The sequence below is a fragment of the Pelmatolapia mariae genome, linkage group LG9 (assembly GCF_036321145.2).
Source record: "Pelmatolapia mariae isolate MD_Pm_ZW linkage group LG9, Pm_UMD_F_2, whole genome shotgun sequence".
NCBI lineage: Eukaryota > Metazoa > Chordata > Actinopteri > Cichliformes > Cichlidae > Pelmatolapia > Pelmatolapia mariae.
Window position 1 is genome coordinate 5,525,180 of NC_086235.1, and position 18,927 is coordinate 5,544,106.

Below are 18,927 nucleotides of genomic sequence, written 5' to 3' on the forward strand. Positions count from 1 at the left end.
TGTAAAGCATTTTGCATGTTTTGTTCTAAAAAGTGCTACATACATGAACTACTTACTATGTAAAATATCAGAATTTCTTTTTACTAAAATTGGAGCACAAACTTTTTGGAGGGGCTGCTCCTCAGAGCCAGCCGTGTTATTTGTCCAAATATTCCTTTTAAGATGTAGTGGTTAAGTTCAGGGAATTTATAAGGTCTCGGCTTCGGCTGATTGGCTGCAGCTTCCTGTGTTGGTGTCCAGCTGTCAGTATAAATGGCTGTAGTTCAGAACTATTGTTGTGAAGGGGAAACTTTCCACAGAGACCAAAACCATTTTTGTAGCAGCCATAAACATGAACATTTTAAAAATAGGGCTTGAACTCCAAAACTGCAGACTCTATGTTAAAATGTTGAATTTTACTTTGCCTCAAGTATTCATGTCTGGCTCTGAAAAAAATGAACTTAGAACAACCAGCAGGCCTCACCTGTTTGCTGAGTTATATTCAGTATTTACTTGTGTTCTCGGGCAGTGTGTGTGTTGTCTCAGATTATCATACATTTATGTGAAAATTCAGGTGAAGATATTTGCAAATTTTTTGGCTTGTTCAAATGTTTTGAGTCAATCTCAGATTATATTGCAGTTGATTAAAGACCAAATTAGTGACACGCTTCCAGGATTTCCTGCACATCGCAGCAGAAACAGTCTGCTGACTGTGTTTGTCGGAGGAATCTTCCTGCATGAGATATTTCTGTTTAATTAAATGATCCTTTATGCAAATTAGTATTAATCAAAGCTGGTTATGTAACACTGCACACCAGCTGCTCCTTTGAACAAGAAGACACATGGAACAGATCACACTGAAGTCCCAAAGACTCTCATTCACTCTCGTCCTCTCATCAGTGTTTCTGATCTGTGCATGTATTCAATGTTAACATTAGTCAAATTATTCTCCGTGTGTGCATCTTAACAGTCTTTTATCAGCTCAGATAGTTGTGGTTAAGACTGTGTGGTTATGTAATGCAACTGCCCACATAACCCACATACTCCAGTCTTATTGTGCTCCTCACAGCGCAGAGAGAAAATACTGTTCGTTTCTGTCTCTGCTTCTTCACCGAGGCGATGGAAATGGAAGTAAAACAGAGACAATTTATGTTTAATTCATGCATCTTATTCAGCACAGCCGAGTTTAGAGTAAGCAGGTAGATGATGAGCATCTCCTCCAGGTGTTTGTGCAGAAATCGGTCACAGAAGGAAATGCTTCCTTTAAGATCTATTAAAAGCTTCACTGCTCTGTTTTTAGATGTTTGTGCATTATTAATTTTGAATTTGAGTGCACTGGAATCTTTAATGCAGGAGCAGAGACGTGCACCACAGATTACAAGAGTTGAATAACTGTTAGCAGTGGGGGGTTTTCAAAAGAGTGAAAGGCATAAACACATGAACGGGGCAAATAACGACTGACATCTAATAATGTTATTTGTGCAAAAGCGTAGCACTGACTCACTGAACACGGGCTGAAGAGTACATGTTTTTTATCAAATATTTAAGATTTTTAATTGACTCTGCCTGAACAGATTGTTGTGAACAAGCAAGCTGATTGTACTCATAATAATACTACTACTAATAAAAATAATGATAATACATTTTATTTATAGGCGCCTTTAAAACCCTCAAGGTCACCTTACAATAGTACAGTAACAGTAGCAATGTAATAAAACATAGCAAAATAAAATTATACATAAGGTTAAAAACGCTATAGCAGTTTAGTAGAGTATCAAGTAATTTGTCTGCATCAGTATGTGAAAACAAATCAGCAGGAGATTCATCTCATGGAGGGATCGTGTCATTTTTTGGAACATAATGAAAAGTTGTCTATTGTCTGGTTAATTCCTTCTAATGTGGACAAACTGCAAGCTGTCTCATGTCTGCACTCAGTGGATAAAGTTAAGCACATTTACTTTAGCAGCTCACTTTATGAACGAATCATTTTCCGATTCATGCAGTGTAGTCAACTTACACCTAGCTGGTTACATTTTCATACAAATGTGCAGTCTGGTCCTTTAGTATTTGGACAATGACAGTTGTTTGTAGTTTTGTAGTTCTCTAGACGACCACGGATTTGAGATCAAACAGTGAAGATGCATGCCTTACTCTCTGGATGACACATGGTGTCACAAACGTGAGCAGGTGGTTGGCGCTTTGTAACTTTTTAAAATTATCCATGTAAGTGTTCCTGAAGTGCTTCCAGCTCCCACGGTGATGAGGCCCACTTTACAATCCAGGTGGAGGTGGTGGAGTCATGAAAGCATGTGGCTTCAAACCTACTGAACCACTTTATAAGTTTCTTTTTCACTTAGTATTCGGTTATGTTAACATATTAAAGTCCTTGAATAGGGTTTTAGTGTAACTATATTCACAATAAAAGCTTGGACAAAGAACCTTTGGAGTCACTGATGTTGGAAGAAAGTTCACCGGTTTCCTGTTTGCTACACACCGATCTCTTTTTGTCCTCTGTTCCAGTTTGCTCCATCATTACACAAACTTTTCCAGCCTAACGAAACACAGGATGGACATACTTTTTTTCTTTTTACAGTATTTTTAGAATATTTTTCTCAATTTCTGTGCTTCTCTTGGGGTTTTCTGCACAAATTCACAATACACATGAAAACAGGGCAGAGAGCTCAGTGTTGTGACAGAAACTAACGAGTCTGTCGCTCAGAGAGAGAAGCAGAAGAGAGTGGGGAGAATAAATCCGACTGTGAGAAACAGAGACGTCAGTGCAGTTCATTGAGAGACGAAGCTGTTGAAAAGATATAACAAAACTTATGTAACCCTCCGTCTGATCTTTCATGGTTCGACCCGAGAGTCTGCCGAGACGGGACGAGGAGGGGAACGGCAGAGGAGAAGCGAGGCAGATACCGAGACAAAGACCGAGTTAGAGACAGTTTTAAGAAAATAAATCAATAGAAATGTGAAGGATTACTGGGGGCGACTGGGAGGCTCAGTGATCACCATGAAATAAAATTAGAGGAAGAGAAGACAGAGGGATGAGCAACGGCTCTGTTGAAGGCCGGCTGAGAACGTTACGCATGAACGAGTGAACAGAAAGACGAGGGACAGTGAAGAGAGATGACTAGAGACAGTGTCCGGGTGCTAGAAGTGCTCTGTCTCTATAAACAGCCTTGTGATGAGATGGAGCTCTGAATTCATCGCAGTTTATGTTGTTGTTGTGCATTCATCAGAAGCTGTGTCACGATACAAAGAGAGTAAAAAGCTCTCAGGAGGCTGAGTTAGACTCACTGTTCCCTTTCATGCGTTCTTTTTCTGCTCTGTTAAAATCGTAAATATCTTCCCTCTTATTTTTTTACGTTTTTATTATATTATGTTTGTTTTTCCTGTCCTTTGTTTCCCTATCCTCCCTCACCTACATGTTTTGTCTTCACTCTTTGCTCTTTCTTTCTCCTCTTCCTTTTATCCCATCTCATTTTGATTTATCTTCATCTTTCCAGATTTGTTCTTTTGTTTTTCATTTGCTGTCCAGCTTCTTTACATTTCATTCTTTTTACTCTTTCTTTCCTGTTTCCTTTCTTTTATTCCCTCGCTCCTCTCCTCTTTTCCTTCAGCATAATAAAGATGTAGTGTTAAAGCCACTGAGGACAGCGTGGTCTTTTGTCAGCTTCTTAATAAAGATATAAAACACCACCATTTGCTGACTGAGACTCATCTCCATGAACCAGAGACAAAGGTCCTGTCTACACAGCAGTATCGCTTAATGACGGCGGACGGTTTTTTAAGTTTCTGCGATCGTCTGCAACTTTAAAACCAAAATTTGTGGCACAGACCGCTCCTCCGTGGGTGAAGGCAGAAGCAGGAGTTATGTTCCTGGAAACTAGAGTTGGGAGTTTAATCTGGAAGATTATGATATTTATTGGTGGAGTGATCAACGATCAGGAAGCTGGCACAGGTTCTCACCAATGCATTTATTCTTAATCCTTGTTGTACCCGAGTCAGGCAGAGTTTTGTTGTGAATTAAAAAAAGATTTTCTAATGTGTCATTAGGTCGACCATAAAGAAAGTTGAGACTTCTTTTAGTTGCAAAAAGGCTTTAACTTGTTTTTAGTGAACTACATCAACCAGAGGGATGCAGTACAAAGAACGTTCAACACAGCAAGACTTTCTTTGTGTTAGCTGGCCCCGAGATAACAGGTAACACAACAGGCTGTACGTTCATGCACATAAAAACGGATGTTTCACACATCGCATGCCACCTGGTGACTGCAACCTTTTCCAGTCAGAGACTCTATTAAATGCTGATGATAAAATGGTGGTAAAATAAACATTTTAAAACTTACAGAAAAATGTAACACTGCATATAAAACAGTAAAATAAAGTTATTTCTGTCATGAACTCTGAAACTTTGAACTGGAAGGATTTAACTCTTTTCCCCTTTAATGGCAAGTTTTGGCATTTCAGTATACATCAATAGAGACGTGGTGTGAAGACCATTCAAATAGTTTCCAGGTTTTTCCAAGAATAGCTGCATACAGTCAAAAGAGATCACCCTCACTGACTTCATTCATTCGTCATTTTGTTCTGAAATGTGACAGAAACCGCTCCTTTTAGAAGAGAGCTCACAAGTTATTCCTAATCAGCTTTCAAAAGGGTAAAACGTTAAACATTAAACTGTCACACAGTAAAGGAGACATTCAGAGTGTTGTGGAGCACAGTGGTTCCTGATCTTGGTGTTGATGCTGCTGGTGTTTGTGTTGGTGATGATATTATTATTGATGGTGCTAGTATTGATGATGTTGCTGGTGATGTTAGGGGTGGAGGTAGTGTATGTGGTGTTGCTGCTAATGGCGGTAGTATTGATGTGATGGTGATGGTGCTGTTAGTATTGATGATGTTGGTAATAATGCTATTAGTGGTGGCAGTGTGAGTCTTGTTGATGGTGGTAGCATTGATGTTATTGGTGATGACAGTGTATGTGATGATGTTGGTGGTGATTTTGTTGGTGGTGGGAGTGTGTGGTGTGGGTGTGTGTTGATATGTGATTTCTCCTAAAAAGAAAAAGCTAAAATCATCCATCATTAGTTCTTTTTTACATCTTTCTCTGTAGCCCTCGGTGTTAAACTCAGACTTCTTCTCATCTCAGCTGTGGATCTTCCCGGCAGGCTGCTATTAAATCTTCTGACTGATAGTATCTCTTACTTAAATAAGCGCAGCCTGAATAAATTCCCCTCATGGCCTTTTATCTGGGCCTGCCACCAACACAAAGCCATGAGGGCTGGTTAAATGGTGGCAATGAAGGTGAACTAATTAAAGTGAAGTCGGCAGAAGCTATGGTTCAGCAGCTTTATCACCCCACTGTAGGAGAGGATTCAGGTTAACTCTACTTAAATAGTGACACAATGGGGGAACTTTATGAAGCCAGCCTGTTGAAGTAATGGTAGTTTGTCAAAGCTGCTGGCCCATCACCTTTCCACATGATGTGTCCATCGGGTCGTGGCACCGTTTTTGAGTGACACCATTATCTGTTTCTGGGTCCTAATGCTCCTAAGCCAACCAACATCACTGACATTTAAACATCCTCCAAATATTCTTGAAGTTGAATTTTATATTTATGCAATTTATTATCTTATTTATGCAGATTTTTACTGAATAAAGGAATTTTGGAACCTTCCAAAGTGATTTTATTCAGAGCCAAAGAAATTTCTGCCCAGGATGCCAAAAAAAGCCATTTAAAGATTTTTACTTTGTGGTTCATTTACACAACCATAAAGGATATTTTTATCATTCTAGTGATCATACGTAACACCCCAAAAGTCCAACTCAGAGCCAAAAACAGCTGCTATATCAGCTGTTTAGTACATCTTTGCTCTCCATACTTAACTAAATGAATATCGTCTCATTTAATCAACACAACACAGAACAAAAGTCTTAAATTGCATGTTGTGATCTTATTTCATCCAGGCATCAGTTTCAGCCTATAGCCCTCAAATTTCTGAAGTAGGTGATACATCTTATTGTGACACACAATTCTAATCTGACATTCAGTTCGGTGCACAGTTGAACTGTTAGATCTATAAATATATAAACGATTGTGGGATCCACACAGAAAGACCCCGGCCTGCTGGTGGGATTGCCTCACAGCAAGAAGGTCCTGAGTTCCTTCTTGCTGTGAGGCAACAGTGCTAACCACTGTACCCCCATGCTCCTATGAATTGCATCCTGATTTTGACACTTTTGAGTTTCACAATTGTGAGGCCAACACGCCCCCCCCCCCCCCCCCCCCCCCCCCAGCCTCGTCTCATGGGAGATTTTTGAAATACAGCAACTCTCCATGCCCCATCTTTATTCTTACTTCCACTTTCTACATTAGTGGGTGAATAGCTGCCTTACAGCAGTGAGTCAGTGACACTGATGCTTTCAAACGTGCTCGAACAGCAGAACAATGTTGCATCGTTCTTCATCACTTTAGTAAAAAGCATGTCTGTTTCAGCCTGAAACTGGGAAGCTTTGGAAAACTGCCTTTTGCTTGTGATCATTTGTTAGTTTAAGTTAATTTTAGTCCACTTTCTCATGTACTTGACCCCAGAGACCACCAGAGACCGCCATTACTGGTTGGTGGCATCAAATGTGTACAAAGCACATAATGTGGCAGAAACATGTCCGCTGGATATTTCCAAGTTTATTCAGAGGTTTTGATTGAAAAGGGTAATATTTTATAAAAACGTTCACGTTGAAGTGATAAGATGTCACAGTGCCTCACTGCAGGTTTGTAGCGCAGGGCGTCTTTTAAAAGTCTAATACCAACTTAACATTGATTAAAGTTAAATATTAATTTATTTTAATTAAATTTAATTAATTAATTTAATTATATTCAGTATTCATTTAAATATCAGTCAGGTTCATGGATGTGGATATCTGAGTTTGAAATCGGTGGAATAATCCTTTAGTAGATCTGTTGCTGGTTTTCCCAACATGAGACCAGCTGTGACGTTCAGACCTGAGCCGAGCCGAGCCGAGCCAGCTCAGAGAGGAGCTGTTTATGGAGGATGATGCTGCAGCACCTCAGACTGTGAACTGTCGGTGACCTGGGATGTAATGAAGAGGAGTGTGTGTGTGTGTGTGTGTGTGTGTGTGTGTGAGAGAGAGAGAGAGAGAGCTTCTGTCTGTTGTGTTGGACCGCTGTTCCTTCTCTCCAAGTTCTGCATTTTTCAGAGTATTTTCATTAATTTAGTTTGATGTTGACTTTTCCAGGAATCTACAAGAAAGAAAGTAACATATACTGTATGTTTATATTGATGGGTTTTGTTTTACTGTTTTAATGTTTTTAATTATTGAAAATACGTTTGTAACATCTTTATGTTCCTATGTTTGTCAAGCTGAAGCGTTTGAAGCTCTGCACTCTGGCTATCATATTTTGTGTCTTGAGATTTCTCATGTGACATCATACGCACATTACTCAGAGTTGTCCACGGTATTGGATGTGATACAACTGCTGGTTGCTAGGGAAACGTGTGTAGTCACCAACTGGTTGGCAGTGGTTTGTGGAGGTTGGTGGCTCTCGCTGGGTTAAGTCGGTTGCAAAGAAGGAGCTGATCACTTGTAAACCTTGAGTGTGGCACAAACTGGAAAGGGAGGCAGTTTGCCTTCAAAGTAAAAGTTGCATCCTTAGAAACAAGTTGGCTGCAACGTTGACTTTGAACCCAAACCTTCTCCATTTCCCGTCTGTGCCACTTTGTGCAGTCAGTAATTCACCGTACAGCAGGCACAGTATTTTCGCTGCATTGCATATTTTATGCTGCTGGACACTGAGCGAGGTTTGCAGCAGCCAAGTCTGTCCTGAGCCCACACTGAGAGTTTCATCAACACCTAAGCAGGAAGGTGGACCGAGGCCAGGCTGACCGGCGAGCGTGCACACATATTCACCCGTCAACCCTGCCCCGTCTTCTTCCTCTTCATCTGTCTCGCTTCCACTGAAAAAAGAGTGTTCTGACAGAAACTTCAGTGTCTCTTTTCTAACCTGTCAGTATGTGATCACGTGGCACTGCCCACCCGTCCATTTGTTGTTTGTGTTGTTGATGTTGATGGGGGGAGCTGAGGACTGTGGAGCCCTGGCTCACCCTCATCACACAGAAAGCCTGGATGAGCTACAGTGACAGCAGGCTTGATAACAGCTATGTCCTCTGCGCTCTTTTCACTGTTTGTAAAGACCCGACAATATTAGAGAGAAAACTTCAATAATTAGAGGATAAACTGTAAGCAGGCACTTGGTGACGGTAGGGAGGCAGAACTCTCTTTCAACAGGAAGAGATCTCCTGCAGAAGCAGGTTCATGGAGAGGCAACCATCTACTGTGACCATTTGGATGGTAGAGGGGATTAGGAGAAGAGAACAGGACAAAAACAAACTACAGGAGAGGGAAGGTGAAATGTAATGGTGTAATAAAATAAAATATCAGGATTGAAAAAGAGGAGAGGAGCAGAAGTGCTCAGTGCATCCTGAGATCCCTAATCTCAGAGGTCGAGGTGTCTGTCTCCTGAACTAAGCCTGCAGTTCTGTTCTGTTGGGATAAGAAGAAACTATGAAGTCTTTAAGATATTATTTAAGAATAATTCCTGATTATTCAGAACTTTGCATGTGAAGAGAAGGATTTTAAATTCTGGATTAAAAAGAGAGCCAGACGAGAGTAGCTACAGGGAGCAGTTTTGTCCAGAGAGATAACGTTGCTGTTTTACTCGTTTCCTGGGTGTGGTACCACTCAACCACCTGATTTAAAAGAATTACAGTAGACTCACTCTTTCACAGGATGTTCCTCATTTTTGCAATGTTGCACAGATGAAAGTCCAAGTAAAGAATAGCAGATGTCATGTTTCAACAGTAATCACACTTATCAAGAGTATGTTAAAAAAATAAATCAACCTAATCTGTGATAACGATCCCTGACACCTCAGCTCAGTCTGTAGATTATTCAAGGAAAAGTGGAGCATCATTCTGAGAGCAGAGCCTATACTCATTTAGTTTTATTTAATGGTGCACAAGGACCGAGATTTATATGTAAGTCTTGTGTAGGTGTCAGTGTGATGACGTCAAATAACAATTCTTGTGAAACTATCACACTTCAAAAAAAAGTGTGTGCAACAAATAAACCCCCAGTCCTTGTGTTTAAATGTGAGAACATGATGTAGCGTTTCTTTCTGGGGCTCAAACACACACAGACGCACACAAACACACAAACACACTGTGTCTGAATGCTGAGTTAGAGTCGTGTGCGTCACTGCTGCTGGGAGAGTGAGGAGACTGTCGTTTGGCAAATGCCACTGCAACATCATAGACAATGGTAAATCTAAATCTGTATCCACAACACACCCACTGCATTTCTCAGACACACACACACACACACACACACACTCCAGTGCACTGTAAATGTGGTGTCTTAACAGAGCAGGAACAGAAAGGCAGGATGTGTCTGAGGGTATTATTGGAAACAGTTTAAAGGACACTGTGTGTGTGTGTGTGTGTGTGTGTGTGTGTGTGTGTGTGTGTGTGTGTGTGTGTGTGTGTGTGTGTGTGTGTGTGTGTGTGTGTGTGTGTTTCCTTATGTGGCAGAGATTATTTTTAGTCCTCACGTAAACGAGAGCGGCACAAACACCTCACTGTTTGTTTAGCACTGTGTGTAGTTTGTTATTATCCTGAAAATTGTGTATCTGTGAATAAGAGAGAAACACATCCACTCGTTCAGCATTTCCTTTGTCTCATGGCCGTTCTTGCCAAACTTCACTAAATCACTGCAACTGAGTTCTGCAGAGAAAAAAAGGGGATATCCCTGATACATCCAGCCTCAGGAACTCACCCACCTGCTTGCTAATAAATGCGGTTTGTGAGGAACAGCCAATCAGGAAGTTAGTTTAAAGGGGCGGAGCTAAAGCAAGTTAGATGGAAGATTAGCTGAGGGGCTGCATCATGCCCCAGTATCAGATAAAGAAGGATTTTAAACAGTGAGTAGTGCAATCAAATAAATGTTATGTTTGACACCCCTGGTGTAGAGTGTAGTCACTGGTTAGTATTCTAAATGGTAACACACTTTTTACTGAATAGGAAGTTTATTTATTAGTATCTTTAGGGTTTTTTGTTTTTTTACTTTTTACTAAAAAGCAGAGCTCATGTGTAGAACAGAGCAGACTGCTTGTCTGCTGCAGGCGTCTGGATGTCCACTGGCTGTTAATGACTTCACACAAACCCAGTTTTTGTCCTGAGCTGCTTGTCCAGCCAGAAGCTGTGTGTGTGTGTGTGTGTGTGTGTGTGTGTGTGTGTGTGTGTGTGTGTGTGTGTGTGCGTGTGCGTGTGTGTGTGTGTGTGTGTATGTGTAAGATATCCCACAGAGCCAGTCTTTGTCTCAAAGGATTGGGTTGCGCCAAATGAACAAAGCATTCATGGTTGCCAGTAGATACGGGAGCAGGTGAAGTGAAACTTAATGCCGAAGTGTGTGTGTGTGTGTGTGTGTGTGTGTGTGTGTGTCTGCGTGCGTGTGTTATTAATAAAGAATTATTAATTATTAATAAAGAGTGCAGAGTTTCCCACGTATTTTTGGGCTAAGTCCACACACAAATTCTTTTTACACATACAAAACTGATTTACAAGTACAAAATATTTATGACCACAATTTGAGCCCATATCGTTTGCCTTACAGTGATGTCCTTGAGCCTTACCAGACATCTTAACAGCTACTTTTCTAATCCTGTTCTTGACCTTCACACGGAGCTTAATCCTAAAACCAAAGTTTTCATTTTATATGCTCGCAAACCAAGCCCCTACAAAAAGCATGTTTCTCTCTATATAAGAAATATATCCATCCAAATAGATCCATAAAGGAAAAACATGCACTGACCTTTTTGTGACCTGAAAAAATAGTTTGATACTTTTTTTAACTGCCCTTCTTTAAGCTAGGACATCTCAATATTCCTCCCTAACAGGAGCAACAGGAACACGCCCAGGTTTGTTTTCAAAAAGAAAAAGAAAAGGGTCAAAATTCTGTTCAGCCAAGTACTCACTTTATGAATTTCTGAAGTCATTAGAGAAAAAAAATCAAGCAGTTCTGTAGATATATCATTAAGTACATTAACTTTATTAACTCTTTTCTCACTTATGCATCTTTCTGAGCTCAATTTAACTTCAGTAATGTCTTCCTCTAAACCATCAACATACCTTTTAGACCCCATTCCTACAAAACCACTCAAAGACACCTCACAGTTAAGTAATTCTTCAGTTTTAATTTTGATACTTAAAACCTCTTACTTCCTGTCTAGTGAACAGAAACCATAGAAGCAGTACGGTCGAACGTAGTAAGCGTCTTTGTAACACGAAGTGGCCGGTTCCCAAGCTAAATTTTGTAACTGCCAGTTACAATGAAGGATACCACTGATTCATTTGTGAGGCGGTGGTAAATAAATTATAGGGTTACCTAGGCAACCAGAACCTGGAATGTCTACTAGCAACAAACTGTAAGCAACAAAGTGATGCATAACGAGTAAATTGCTTCCTGTGTGGCCCCCCCATAAGTCAGCAGAGTAGCCAATGGCTTCAGAGACTGGGACTTTTTAAACAAATTGGGAGAAATTGTTTAAAAAGAAACAATCGCCAGTCCAAGGATCTGGTAGATCAATGTGAGGACCAATGTGAGGACTAAATGCATTCTTGAAACAGTTGAGGTGTTGCTCTGAAGCACACACACAATCGAACAAAAAGAAAATGAACAACAATCCTGTGCAGTACTGTCATGGAGCCAAAGACTTCAAATGTCGCAGAAGTTTCAGAGGAAAGAGACAAAACAGAAAGTAAGACAAAGAAAATGAAATGACAGGAGAAGAATCAGAAGCAGTGACAGGTTCAAAATAATGCTCCTGTTTGTGCGACTCTTCTAGATACATAGAGATACTACACTACACACAAACACAGTGAGAAAGCCCACTAAGTAAAGATGATGATGACTGTTTATGTCCCTGTTCAGACCACAGCGCAGTTATGCTGTAATTACAAGGTTAAACTGAGACACAGAAACAGAGTAATGCTGTTCAGTACTCAACAACATGCTTTTCATGTTGTTCAACTACAGCGCAGAAACACAGAGGGGAAAATAAGCGTGCTCACATCACTGAACAGTTTAGTATAACTACTAAATTTATATCAAACAAACAGCAAATATGCATTAAAGTATTCACAAGACATTATCTGTGCTTCCATTACTGATGGACTCATTAAAAATTACATTTGTTATAACTGTGAGGAGTGCAAAACAGGAGCAGGCTCTCTCTATCTGGATATGAGAGAGAGTGTGTGGGAGAGGAGTGAGAAAATGAGAGTGGGAGGAAGAAAGAGGTGAAGTAGGAGGAAGAGAGGAGTGAAGGACAGTTCGCTGAAGTGGTCAAACTCAGCTGCTGAATACGCTGGTGGCAACGATGATTCACTCACGCTCAAAGAGAGTTACGAGGCTTCTCTCTGAATCAGCAGCTCAGATCGACTGGTCGCTGGGCTCCTCCGGGGTTTCCAGCCTGCTCGCAGGGTGCTGTAATCACCGGCAGATACCTTACCTAAACCTGGACTGAATGTAGAGACAACCGTTATGTTGTTATTGCTCTACCACAGACTGCATATAAAACATGGACACCAGTTGCATATGATCTGACTGAGAAAACTGGACACTGAGGAGCAGCCACACCTTAAAGCACCCCCCTCAACAGATTGTTTAATTTGATTTCACATTTTTATAATAATATACAATCATAATAAAATGATCTTCCCTTCATAGAGTATTTTAATAACTTTAAGGATACATAATAATAATAATAATAATAATAATAATAATAACAGAATAATAAAATATCAGGTAAAGCTACAAGAGTTTGTCAGCACCACTGTTGTCAGTGGAGGATTGCTATTACCATGAGCAGCAGTTAACATCTGTTGGGTGGCTGATTGTGAGATCAAGACATTGATGACCACAAATATGACTTTAAGTTAGACACAAAATGAAAAGGATGAGGTGGTGAAGGTGGGTTGCAAAGTGGTTTGTATAGTCAGGCTAAAGCAGTTTAAATGGCTAACCCGTTTTTACCAAGTTGGTTTTGTAGAAACCTGATGTGAGCTGGCACTGACCACATTTATCCCGTGTTTTTTAATTGTATTTTAATTTGGATCATTGGTCAGACAAAACAAAATATTCAATAGATGCCAGGATTCAACTTGTGTTTTAAAAGTTAGCTTGAATGATTTATTCAACCAACAATTACAAAGATATCTATGAAGGACTAATTGTTACGTAGTTTGTTTATTCAGTGTTCAGTCTGTGATTCTTACAGCGGGTCGAGTGTGTGATCAGGTTCAGGACACTTGTATCAAATGCTCAGTTTAACATAGTTTAATATATTTTGTAAAACTGTCAGAGGTGCTGATTAAGTTGGAGTTTGTGTTATTGTTTAGTTTGTGTTGGCGTGTTGTTCCTCCGCAGTGTTTAAGTCTAAAACATGTTGTTAAAGCTTTCAGAAATGTCCTTAGACATCTTAAAATGACTCATGTTTGCCCAGTGGCCTTCGTGTCCGTGATTCAGTTCTCTGTGTGCTGAGTGTCGTTTTTCATGCCGTGTTTCGGTTTCTTCCACCCACTGCGCGTCACCGTTACAAAAGCAGCCCCACGACTGAGCCTTCGAGCTGAGCAGCAGCTATCAGCATGAGACAGCTGTGACAGTTTGCTGACAGTCAACAGTTTAGAGGGAGTTTCTTTTAGGTGGCACAAGGTCACTCAGTGAAGTTCAAACAAGCCACAAACTAGAACTTTTGATTCATCCATTTTTCTGGAAACAGTACCGTGGTAATCAAACAAAACTTGAACTGGAAAATGGTTGATATATTTGATAATTAGTTGCCAAAAAGTTATCTTCCTGGTTGCTTTTAATATCAGAGCATTTCCTCTCTTAAATATGGATGCACAGTTTCATCAGTGCTCCAAAACATGGAGGGGAAGGGCCATATTTTAACCGAAACCATGATAGCACAAAGCCACAAACACAAACAACAAAAAAACCCTTACATATGATGGAAGCTGTAGGGGAAAAAACCTATCAGACAAAGGAAGAAGCTAAGACCAGGTTATTTATACACATAGGTACATGCTGATTGAGAAATGAGTCACAGGTTTTAGCAGCAAAAATGGAGCTGATAATGTGGAAAGGAAGCAAAGGCAGGAAGTACAAATACAATGAGGCATAGAGAGATGAGAATTAGAAATACAAATGAGAACAAAAAACTAACATTTCAAGGTCCATGACAAAATCAAGCAGATTTTAGTGCCTACACCAGCAAACTAAGTGAATCAGCAAGAACTTAAAGAACGAAACAGGACATGAACCAGGACATCGTAAAGATTCTGACACCATCACCCCTCCAGCCTCTTAAATTGAACTGTACATGTCACTAAAAGTAGAACAATAAGACACCAAAAAACACCAATGTTATAGAAGTGAGGGCAACAACTTGTCCAACTATGTTTTGGGGACCCGGAGCCTATCCCAGCTGACTTTGGGCTCCAGTCTCTCCCATTTTGTTGCTTTTGGATTTGTTAGTTTTCCTTCTCAGACTGTTATACCAGTGTTTGTGACTTTAGCATCTACCGTTTTTCTTCCCGGGACATTGGATCACACTTTGAATCCAGAAGCAACAGACATATTCAGTGTTTCATAGAAAAATAACATCCTGTTTTTAGAAGTGCATTCACCATGAAAGATGCAAAATGAGGAATACAGTAGCAAAGAAAATGTTAAAAATCAAGTCAAGCCAAAACATGAATTGCTTCAAATAAGAGGAACGAGGTCGATGATCGATGACCTTTACAGAGAAACTTGCTGGTTGAAACTGTCCAAAGATTTGTTTGAGGAAAAAGCTGTTACACGAAACTTTTGATATCAAGTGTAGGAGTGTGAAATCTCTGTTTTGTGGGGGATTTGTTGAGTTTTTCCAATAAAAATTACATATTCTGTCCATAGATGAGAGAAGGCTCGAGGTTTTGAGGGCGATTTGAGATTTTAAAGCACTACATTTATGCTCACTGGTCCTTCCTTTGCAAAACTATCCTTAAAAGCTCACAGAGGGTTTCTCTTTGTGGGCTAAACGCCAGTTATACTAAAAATATATCCTCAAAGGTTGTTGGAGGTGGTGTGTGGGAGTGTTTTCCACCTCCGTCTCCCATCCACTCTCCTCATACGGTAGTTACTGAAATCCATTGTCCTACATGCCGTGGGTTCCTGCAGACAAAAGCTTAAAATTCAAACTCTGTTCTTAGATACGGAGAAATGAATGCACCAAAGGCTATTAGTAAGAGATGGAAAGGTCAAGTGAGATAACTAGAGTAATAGCACAGTGCTGCTTTTTAATTTTACGTCCTCTTAATGGGTCATTGTTTCTGCTAATGTCACCGTCCTGGTGGGTCATTAACTTATTGAGGTGACTCACAGGACACAAAGGACTCTGACATTTGTCAGCCCATTGCCTTTATTATTAAAGTGGGCTCAACATTTGTATTAAAAATGGGTTTTTGCAGTGAGAGAAACAAAGATGTGAGTGTTTACAGCTACAGGTGAGCGCTGTTGAGGATAAACAAACAACTTCGAGCACATTCAGTAGAAATGTATCATTAACAGGTGAAAATGTGTCAGTGGTGAGTTTACAGCGTTCCTGCTGCTTCTACGCACTCAAATATTTATCATTGTGAATTTTCTGTATTAGCATCATGACTGTTTGTTGAGGCAGACAACAAACCTTTAACAAGATGTTTAAATGCCATGTAGTTCTGGCTTTTGTCAGAGTACTTCAGATATTATAGTCAATCTCAAAACTTTTTAAGGATTTCTAAAACGTGCACGCGTCACTTATCCGATTCTTTCCTTTTCAGACATTCTGTTGTAGATGTGCTGCTGTGCTTGGGATCATTGTCCTGTTGCATGACTCAGTTTCAGCTTTATCTGTCAGACAGACGGCCTCACACTAGACTCTAGAAAACTTTGTTATACAGAGGAGTTCTCGGTCAACCCAGTGACTGCAAGGTGCTCAAATCATCACCCCACCATCACCTCGCTGACAGCTGGTGTTTGCTGATATTGTGTGTTTGGTCTCTTTTGTCCAAATGAGATTGTTCCAGAAGTGTTCTGTTTTGTTCACATGCAACTTTGCAAACCTAAGATGTGCTTCAGTGTCCTTTTTAGAGAGAAGAGGCTTTCTCCTGGGAACCATTTCAAACAAACCATAGTTGTATTGTCATGAACTTTCACCTTTCATGCATGACCATGCTCTCTGTCTCATTTCAGACATTACCCTAAGACGTCATTCACCATCGTGGCCGACACTCCAGAGAACCTGAGACTGAGACAGCAGAGCGAGCTGCAAAGCCAGGTAAACACACACACACACACACACACACACACACCAGGCCTCAGATGTGTGTACGATGCAGGAGCGCTGCCATCATCTCTGACCTGCTTTGATGATGATGGTGTCATGTAGTGTTCGTCTGGTTGGTTTTTCCTTTTGAATCATGCCAGGCAGGCTCCTTGTTTTCCCCACAGCTCTGATTCGCACTGGTGTACTTTGACTGCGATAAAAAAAATGTATATAAAAGCCAAATGCAGTGTGTAAATAGACAAACCTCCATCACATTCTCCTCATTTGCCTTCAGGAAGCAGAGCTGTGCACCTGAGCGTTTGTTTTCATCTCTGTGCCGTGCCAAAGGGGAGGAGACATGAAGCTAAGAAGGTTTCACCCACATCAGGGCTTCATACCGTGACCTTTCAGTCAGTTTAGGTTTTTCCCCTTTAACTTCTTCAGTTTTTCTTTTCTCAGTGTGCCCAAATCCTATCGTCCACATTTTCTTTACCTATTTTCTGGAAATGGGTTAAAATTTATGCTATATTTGGATGGAAACTTGGCAACTGAAACCCCGCTGATTGGCCTGTTTGCCCAGATCCACTTCAGTCATCAAGTCAAGAAACATAATTATTCTTTCAGCAGAGGCTGGGACAGCTGGTACTCTACAAATGGCTGCTGTGTAGCTTGGTCTTGAATAAAAGTACATCCTTTGTTTTTAAAATGACAGATCCTCGTAGATTAGGTCACACTGTTTGACGCACTGATGTTTTTGAAACCTTCTTAGCTTCATATCTCCTCCCCTGTGGCACGGCACCGAGATGAAAACCAACGCTCAGGTGAGCTGGTAGAAGCTGTGCTGGCAGCTCTGCTTCCCGAAGGCGAGATGAGTCACTGTGCTGATTTACTGACACTAACTGATGCAATGGACATGTGAGAGAATCAGCCAGCTATCTGTGCCATATGTCCTCATCCAGTGTGTGTGTGTGTGTGTGTGTGTGTGTGTGTGTGTGTGTGTGTCAGCCCAGCAGACTGCAGTACAAAAGGACAGATGTCCACTCAGCAGTCTGCTGGAGGGGGCATGCTGTTTGGCATGCTTATGTGTGTCTGTGTCCTGCTCTGTGCCAGTAACGACCCCTCCATCAAATATTTGTCATTTACAGACCACAGTTTCACACATTCGTGTATTCTGTCCCGTCTCCTGCTGCCGTTTATTCTTTTCACTCATTTCCTCTGCTTTGATTTCTGGAAATTGTAAAAACCAAATATTTTACATCGGTGATCTTTTGGATTTTAATGTCCTGTTAGTGCAGACTGCTGACATCATCACTGTTGCAATGTTGTTTTGATGAGGAGATCCAAATTCTCCTACACATTTGAGAAGGGCTTCTTCCTACTCTGCCTTTCACAATAAGAGTCTTTGAAGTATACAGTGGTGTCGTCAGAGCTGAATGCAGGACTCAGCAGGCTGAAATCCAGTCAAAGATGAATGTTTTTTTAGGCAGTAAGCAAAGTGGAAAATGTTAAGCTAATCCAGAAACACAGGTGAACACACAGGGTAGCACAAGAGGATGCATAATGGAAACTGACAAAAGACATTTTATTAGGAATACCTGCTCAATTGCTTGTTCACACAAATATCCAATCAGCCAATCACATGGCAGCAACTCAGCGTGTTGAGGCATGTAGACATGATCTGGGCAAAAATGGCTTGTTGATGGCAGAGGTGAGAGGAGAGTGGCCAGGCAGCTACTCAAATGATCACTCGTTACAAGCGCGGTATGCAACAGATCATCTCTGAACACACAACACAAAGAACGTTTGTTTAATCTGTGCCAGTTAAAGAAGTTCTGAAAGCAGAAGAGTGTCCAAGCTAGTATTAGCATGGACTACCTAATACAGTGGCTGGTGGATGTACATGCAGAGGGTGAGGAAGGAGGTACAGCTGAGTATAACTGACACAGGTAAAAACAGTTACGGGTGGGCTGACAGACATGTAGAGGGAAGAAGACAGAAAGTAAACCAAGAACCTAGAAATAAAAAACATGACGCTAAACTTCAAAGTAAAACAGAGACAAGACTCACAGACACGACAGCAGAGACAAGCTCAGAGATGAGGCAGAGGGAGGAACAACAGGGAAGCACGGAGGGAACTAAGACTATTACAAACAGAACAAGGACATGAAACCAAACACAGAACGGCAAAAATAACATTCAGCACTTAAAAAAAACATAAATAAAAACAACAAAACGCTCAGTAATATCACAGAGGATTAGGAAACTATGATTAAAATAAAAAATTATCTTTGTTTCCTAAAGTTATGAAAGTGAAAGATTAACTTATTTCTTCTGATTTTAATAATAATAACGACATTTTTAAAAAGTCATTATTATGTCAAAATTATAATAGATGCTGTTTGGGTTCAGTCCAGAGCATGAAGCTGCTGCACAGAAAGTATAGCTGTTCATCCAGGATAACTAAAACACCACACAGCTGCATGTAGCAGGCATCACTAAAGCTAGACACAGAGTAGGGC

General features: G+C 40.6%; 1 protein-coding gene across 1 annotated transcript in view; it reads left to right on the forward strand.

The window, feature by feature from the left end:
- The window catches only part of LOC134634989 (LIM zinc-binding domain-containing Nebulette), a 47,090-nt gene that overhangs the window by 21,956 nt on the left and 6,207 nt on the right, over positions 1-18,927 (forward strand). The window contains exon 3 of the mRNA XM_063484509.1: positions 16,336-16,420. Coding sequence (XP_063340579.1) covers positions 16,336-16,420 — 85 coding nt within the window. The remainder of the gene's footprint in view (positions 1-16,335; positions 16,421-18,927) is intronic.